The following is an 8,208-nucleotide window of genomic DNA, read 5'->3' as shown; positions in this document are numbered from 1 at the left end:
CATCATCACTGTCAAGTGCAGGAGAAACTATCTTCTTCTTTGAATGACCTATGAAACCTTCATACGGTTTCTTAATGTTTAAAGTACGCAATACATCTTCAGGTACTTCATCATTCTGTAAAAACTGAAGTATATCTTCTTTAGTTTTTCCTTCTAAGTCTACAAGCTCAGGCATATCCAAATCTAGATTTATATGTTTTGCAACCTTCAAAAGTTGATTCTGCATGGTTTCAAGCTTGGTATCTCTTAACCCTAATTTTTCCTCCATGGACTTCTCAAGAGCTTCAGTAATGTTTTTTGCCAAAATCTCGGTATGAGATTTCATGAGAGCTTCGATTGCTGCTAGAGTAACTGGTTGAGCAGTCATATTTTTTTTTTTTGTATACGAAAAGGAACTAAAAAAAAAGGACTGAAAAGTGTTGCGGAAGCGATGTAAAGGATCAAGTTATAGGATGAAAACCTAAAACTAAGCTCTGATACCAACTAATGTGGAACAAGGTAAAAGAATGCAATACTAGATTGCTATAAGCAAGAAGAGGAGAGAATTCAAGCAAGAAGAGAAAGATAAGTTTTGTGTTTAATAATTTGATTGAGTAATAGATAGCTCTTACAAGACTTAATCTAGCCTTTATATAGGCTTGAAGAATAACTAAATTAGGAAACTGAAAACTAAAAGGAAATCTAAAAGAATCCTAAAAATAAGAAATACTGAAACTAGGAAACCATGGAAGCCAAACCTCTAAGCGGAATCTTCTGGAATTGTAGTATGCCCTGCATCACGAAGTGTTCTTCGTGTTCTTGGTTTCAGAATGTTCGGTTACAAAACTAGTTTTTTTTTTTTAACTATTCCTAACGGAACATGCCACTTTAACTTCCATTTAAACCATATTTTGATGATTTCTACTCAATTTACCCAATCATTTGATGATTTCTACTCAATATACCCTATCAAAAACCCATTTTGGAGCCAGGGCAATTTTCAATTGAACTTGGAACCAATTCTTAGTCTTGTAATACAGGGCAATCAGAGTTAATAGGCTGGGATAGAGAGGATAAGAGTGCACATGCTAGTCAGCTAATAGGCTTGGTCAACGAAAACCCATTTTGGAGTCAAATCAATGCAAAACAGAAATTGGGAAGAGGAGGAAGAGTATGTGAAATTGGGTGTTAAATTTCTATTTCTTAAAGTATATTTTTGCAACTAAACACGGTATGAATATGGAAACAACATATGCAGTACAAGCAGTCAAGCACAAACGAAGAGAGCTGCAAACTCTGACATGTAAAACTCAAACAGGTCATACAAAACAGATAAAGATGCGTAAATGGAGCATTCCAGTTGAAATCCAACCTTTCTTAACAGACTTTCCTGATGTTGGAGGAGGAAAGGATGAATTTTTAAAAGGAGAATTTACTACTGCATCAGCAATCAACAAAATAAGACATAAGATGCCAACATTAAAATGGACAAAATACATCTGGAATTACTTTCTTCACCCAAGCACATCCAGTAATGTATGGAAAATTATATTGATGATGAAACAATGGTTAAAAAGGGCTATGATATGGTTTCAAGATGCTGTGTATGTGAAGAACATCAAGATAGCATGTATCATTTGCTCTGGGAGTGTAAATTCAGTGTTGATATCTGGCAATGACTATGCTCTGGTTTTGATCTTGCTGTTCCAAAAAATAAGAGCCCTTTGATAAAAGAAGTGTGGATTGCCTGCTGTTCAATTTTGAAAGAGCTATGGAGGACACTGACTGTTTGATGAAGTGAAACCAAATGTTCAGCAATTTAAAAGTAGAATCAAAAAGATGGTTTTTGAAGGAGGTCTCAGAATAAAAGGTAATAAATGGGCAGGTAATCTCCTTTTTTAATCTTGGTCCAAGGAAAATTAAGTTTCAGAACATCAAAATTTGTCATTGGTGTCCACCTTGTCCTGGTACATTTTTATTTTGCTGTGATGGTGCTTCAGTTGGTAATCCAGGAGCAGCAGGTTTTGGGGTTGTTGTTAGAGATCATAATTGTCAGGTAACTGGTGGTTTGGGAATTGCAACCAACTACATTGCAGAAGTGTATGCTGTTGTTTGTGCTGTGGAATGGAAAATGCAGCATATTATTCTAAACTCTGATTCAAAAACTGTGATAACTGATTTTGAAAGAATGAAAGTTCCATGGTTCATTAGAATGAGATGGAACAAGGCAATTAAATGCATCATGTCAGTTCAGTTTAATCATTGCTTTAGAGAAGTGAATTTTTCAGCTGATGCAGTGGCTAAGAAGGCAGATTTACATGGGAAGACCAGCTTTATTGGCAAGAATTTAGCAACCTGACACAGATTACTACAGATTCTGCTAATTCTTTTATACAAAAATTCATTTAAGTTGATTAGAACTGGGGGCTGTTATTTTGATTCTTAATGTTGCTATCTTCATTACATTGTAATTTGTATCAATTTTCAAAACTGATAAAACAATCTCAAAAGCTTTCCTTTATTTGAATCTTAGTCGCACTTGTTCATACCAACTTTACAATGAGTGGCACTGTATGTACGTACTGTTTTCCTTATGCTAGCTCTCATTCAACACTATCGTCAGAACTTTACATTTCAGATAAAACCTTTGTTTTCTAAAGTACTAGTTAAATCTGACTACAGGCTTATGCTGCACAAGTATAGGTTCTGTTCTTCCAGACGAGGAGTCGCCTCTGCAAGTATCTGAAAGGAGAAATTTTCATGTCCGGACCAGATTGTTAAAAATATCAGAAACTGAATGAAAAGCAGATCAATAAATAAAAGTATTATTACCTCAAATCCCATTTTTCTGTATAGTGCCAATGCTGGTTCGTTATCTCTACGGACTTGTAAGAATACCTGCTTTACACCTCCTGACGCACCAAATCCAAGATTATTGGTTGCATACTTGCATTAGTATTCCTCCTTGCAGCTAAGCATGCAATTTGGATGCCTGCAAGAGAACATAAAGCAGTCAAATACCTTCTTCTTTTGCAGCTTCAATTGCAAACTTCAGCATGCTGCTTCCAACACCTTGTTACGTTCGTTATTATGCCACATTTCTCTGATCCTCTTTCTTTGAAGGTGCTATACAGATTTGCCGGGTTCACAAGTTCCTGGAAAATCAAGGTAACTTTTTTTATTAACTCAAGATCTAGAAGTTCCTGTTTGGATGAAATGAAATTCAGTTGTCAGATACGTAATACAAACCGGTTGTGCGAACGATATTCATAAAGTCCTTCTGTTTTCAACATTGCTGATGCCTACTCAAAAGACAATCCAAATTCAGAATCTAATTCGGAAAAAAAAATTAAAAGCAGAATTCCGAAATTACTTAAAAAATTACCCAAAACTCTTCATCAAGTTCAGCTTCTCTAACCACATACTCTCCATTATCTGACAAAATCGATGCACCACCATGTTCTTGAATTATCGGTTCTTCTTCTTCTTCATTGTCAGATGATAATTCTTCATTGTCTCTTGGCAATGCAAACAGTATTGGACGAAATTTCCTATATCATATAAACAATTAAACAACTAAGAGCACAGAACAATCTAAAGCAAGGTTCATCAAGAACCCTAAGAATGAATTATGAATAAAATTATGATAACGAAGCCACCTTGTTGCAGGAGAATCAAGAACTGATTTACTAGCAGAATTCCCTGTATGTATCAGATTAACAAAACCCAACTAAGAATTCATGAAAAAAGCAAAACCCAGAGATAAAGAGTAGAAGATGATGAAGTAGTTCTACTACTCACATTGTTGCAGGAGAAACAAGAACAGATTTTGTAGAACAATGCAAGAACTTGGGATTGAATTCCCTGTATGTATAAATTAACAAAACCCAACTAAGAATCTCCATTATATCCAATCACTATCCAGCCAGCCGCAATTGGTGTTGGGCATACATCTATTTCAGTTCCAACTTCCAACTACAATATCCGCACATCTAGCCACCTGCGCTAATGGTTGTAAGTCGAGGCCGCAATTGACGCAGCTTAGTCTCAACCATATGGCCGAAAACGGAACCAGCAATACATTTGCAGCTTTGCAAGTAAGATATTTATCTTGTCTAACCAACCCATGACTTATTAGGCCAAGCCGAGCCAGTTGGTGTTAAATTGGGTGTTAAATTGAAAACGGAAACAGCAATACAGATGCAATAAAATAAAAATGCAAGGCAATTGGACTAGACAGGATTGGGCGCATCATTCAGGGTTCACAACCGTTCTAAACACCACCAGGACTATTCTAATATGTCCCGTCCGTTTGGTAGTCCTTGAATATCCCCCAAGTCTTAGCTATATAAACACACAACATATTCTCATAATCTCTCATTCATACATACACCAAATTTGATTTCAAGGAGTGTTATGGGATGCACATTCATAGCGTCAACCTCATCGACAAGCATTAGTTCCGTTGGCCTTCATTAAATTTATATATGCAACCTGACAAATATGCTTGAATTTTGCTTTTATTGAAACAACACATGCAGTACAAGCAGTCAAGCACAAATGAAGAGAGCTGAAAACTCTGACATTTGCTTGGTAAGCTTATCTAAAACTCAGTAAGACGGGTCGGTTTAGTTTGCGTTAAAATTTAATTACCATGTTTATGTCTCAAACAACAGATAAGAAATGATAATGACGCATGGAAATGTAGAATCAATGTTGAGTAACAACTAAAACAATCTCAAAAGCTTTCCTTTATTTGAATCTTAGTCACACTTGTTTATACGAATTTTACAATGAATGGTACTGTGCGGACGTAATTTTTTCTTATGCTAGCTCTCATTGAATACTATTGTCAGAGCTTTACATTTAGGACAGGACCTTTGTAAGTTTTAAAGAATGAGACTAGAGATTTAAGCTGCACAAGTATAGGTTCTGTTCTTCCAGCTGAGGAGTCACCTCTGCAAGTATCTGAAAGGGGACAATTTTTCATGTCAGGACCAGATTGTTATTGATCAAAAGTAACTATCAGAGACTGAATGAAAAAGAGATTTGAGACAGTATTATTACCTCAAATCCTATCTTTCTGTATAGTGCCAATGCTGGTTCGTTATCCCGAACGACTTGTAAGAATATCTTCTTTACACCTCCTGACACACACCAAATCCAAGATTATTGGTTGCATACTTGCAGTAGTTTTCCTCCTTGCAATTTGGATGCCTGGAAGAGAACTTAAGCAGTCAAAGGGGGGAGGGATAGTTTTACCTTTTTCTTTTGCAGCTTCAATTGCAAACTTCAGCATGCTGCTTCCAACGCCTTGCTGACGTGCACTTTCAGCAACAGTTACGTTCGTTATTATGCCACATTTCTCTGATCCTCCTTTTTTGAAGTTGCTATACAAATTCCCGAGCTTCACAAGTTCCTGGAAAATCAAGGGATTCAAATCTTAGGTGATTCTCAACATCAAATTGCAAACTTAAATTAGACAAATTATCCAATTATAATGCACCTCAGGATAAGTCTCCCCCTCTAACAGATACTTGACACGAAGATCCAGAGTTCCAATAACGCTTTGAAGCATATTCTCGCCTTCCTTTCTTACAGCAATAACGCACATGAACGGTTCTAAATAACTCCTCGCATATCGCCCCATCATCACATTAAACTCCTGCATAGACAGACAGTAAGCAAATAAGCAGCACCATTCTCATGTGATGCATGTACTAATTTTCAGTCAGTAGTGTAAGTTCAGTTTTACCAAATCGGCGTTTTGCTCCTTTTCGTAGCTACGAACAGCACTGTTAACGACAGAAAGTATCAAGAAAACAATCTAAAATTTCCTGTTCGGATGAAATGAAATTTAGTTGTCAGATACGGAATACAAACTCGTTAAGCGATCGATATTCGTAAAGTCCTTCTGCTTTCAACTCTGCTGATGCCTAGTCAAAAAAACAACGCAAATTAAACCCACCTTCAAAATCTTATTAGAAAAAACAAATTAAAGCAGAATTTCAAAATTACTTAAAAATTTACCTTAAACTCTTCTTCAAGCTCGGCTTCTCTAACCACATACTCTCCATTATGTGACAAAATCGTCGATGCACCACATACTCTAATTCTGACAAACTCTTCTTGAATTATTGGTTCTTCTTCTTCATTGTCAGATGAAAATTCTTCATTGTCTCTTGGCAATGCAAACAGCATTGGACGAAATTTCCTATATCATATAAACAATTAAACAACTAAGAGCACAGAACAATCTAAAGCAAGGTTCATCAAGAACCCTAAGAATGAATTCTGAATAAAATTATGATAACGAAGCCACCTTGTTGCAGGAGAATCAAAAACTGATTTACTAGCAGAATGCAAGAACTTGGAATTGAATTCCCTGTATGAAATGAACAAAACCCAACTAAGAATTCATGAAAAAAGAAAAACCCAGAGATTAAGAATAGAAGATGATGAAACTCACATTGTTGCAGGAGAAACAAGAACAGATTTTGTAGAACAATGCAAGAACTTGGGATTGAATTCCCTGTATGTATCAAATTAACAAAACCCAACTAAGAATTCATGAAAAAAGAAGAACCTTGAGAGATTAAGAAAAGATGAAGATGATGGAGTACTTACGTTTTTGCAGGAAAAGAAACAAGAAGAGGTGGTTTGTGTGGAATTCTTCTTCCATGGCAAGAAGAATGGAAATGCAAGAAATTGGGTCGTGTTGTTTGATGATGAAACACATTCATTGACAGCAGCATTTTGTTTTCTTCTTCTTCAATGGGTGTGATTGTTTTTGTTTTGGGTCTGTAAAACTGAATGAATGGGTTTTTGATTCGTTCATCTGGCTTTTATAAGTGAAGGGAAAACAAGAATCAAGAAAAACTGAGTTCTGGACCGACTCTATTATGACCATTGGATCACTCTATAGTGTGTTATGATCTAGATCACTGTGCTCCTGGCACGTTTCACCCCCCCTGGCTCTGACTAAGGGGAGAACCAAATTTACAGGCCTAAGCTAATCGTGCAATCATTGCGCTTCATCCATCAGTCCTGCAGCTCCAGCTCTGTAACAGCTGCAAAATTCCACTAACACTACTTGTATCTGCCATATCACTTCCATTGCAGCATCAACCCAAACCTGCAATCATTCAGTTCTCACTGTAACAGCCACTGCGCTTGTAATTATGTCACAGCCGCAGCCACAACCAGTTCAAACACCAACTCAGTACTATCTTCTTTGCTGCAATCTCAGTTCATTACCTCTTTCAGCTGCACATGCTCAAGCTTCTCATCACTGACAATAAAGCTTCTGTTCGGCTGTAACATCAGCTCCTAAAGCTTCATCTTCTTATCTTTCTTCTCGGTATCACGAAGGCTTTCTGTAACAGCAACAACAGTTCCACCTTATTGCAGTATCGTCTTCTCAGCTGCAATAGCTTCAAAACCACCAGTGCCTTCACAACCCATTTCTGCAGCTTTACTAACTGGTCCATTCTCTTCTCCCAGCCAACTGCAACTCCACTGCCAAACAGTGCCATTCTCCATAACCTGTTAAACCTAACATTCATCTAGATATTTCAGCTTCGATTCCACCTGCAGTTCAGTCACATATTCATCTGCAATTTCTTCATTCCCTGCTCTTGGAGGTAAATTCATAAAACCCCCATCTCTGCCATCCTTTACAAACCCTACCATTAATCTTCACCAATTCTTCCATACAGCCACAGAATCAACTCCATATCTCTGTTCTTGTTGATTTCAGAAACCCAAAATTTCGATTCAACCTCTAGCTGATTATTAGCATCATCACTTCATCTTCTCGATTCAAACCCATCTCTTGATTCTTTGAAACCCTAACTGAATCACCTAAATCGACAACATCAGACTACAATCCAGTGCAACCCTAATCAACCACAGCTTCATCTCGGTTCAAACTCTCAACAGAAGCAGCAACAAATTGTTCTTGCTCTTCTTCTTAATCTCAGCAAAATCCAGTTCATCTCTCAATTTCTCTTCCTTTCTCTGAGTAACGGCCGCCATCGATTTCAGACAGAAAAGAAAGAAGAACAAATGATTGCTCTCTGAATTTTAGGGCTAGGTAACAGCTAGAAAAAGCTATAGGCACCCTACACTGTTGGATAGATAAGAGCCACCTTAATTTATTTGGCACGTCAGTTCCAGCAAACCGACAGTATAAATTTCTGTCCAGCTCAACTGTCGGTTGTGGGGAAC

General features: G+C 37.1%; 1 protein-coding gene across 1 annotated transcript; it reads right to left on the bottom strand.

Moving 5' to 3' along the window:
• Nucleotides 1-4,724: 4,724 nt before the first annotated feature.
• On the bottom strand, nucleotides 4,725-8,038 carry LOC113321445. Its single transcript, XM_026569354.1, has 10 exons — nucleotides 6,607-8,038; nucleotides 6,449-6,511; nucleotides 6,302-6,364; nucleotides 6,010-6,193; nucleotides 5,863-5,915; nucleotides 5,735-5,774; nucleotides 5,486-5,644; nucleotides 5,242-5,398; nucleotides 5,047-5,126; nucleotides 4,725-4,947 (listed from the first exon to the last, which is right to left on the bottom strand). The coding sequence occupies exons 1-10, from the start codon at nucleotides 6,732-6,734 to the stop codon at nucleotides 4,882-4,884; spliced, it is 993 nt and encodes a 330-aa protein (XP_026425139.1). The 5' UTR covers nucleotides 6,735-8,038; the 3' UTR covers nucleotides 4,725-4,881.
• Between the last annotated feature and the right edge of the window lie 170 nt (nucleotides 8,039-8,208).

Source organism: Papaver somniferum, chromosome 11 (assembly GCF_003573695.1).
Source record: "Papaver somniferum cultivar HN1 chromosome 11, ASM357369v1, whole genome shotgun sequence".
Lineage (NCBI taxonomy): Eukaryota > Viridiplantae > Streptophyta > Magnoliopsida > Ranunculales > Papaveraceae > Papaver > Papaver somniferum.
Note: the sequence above shows the minus strand (reverse complement) of the source record. Positions and strands in the feature narration are given on the sequence as shown.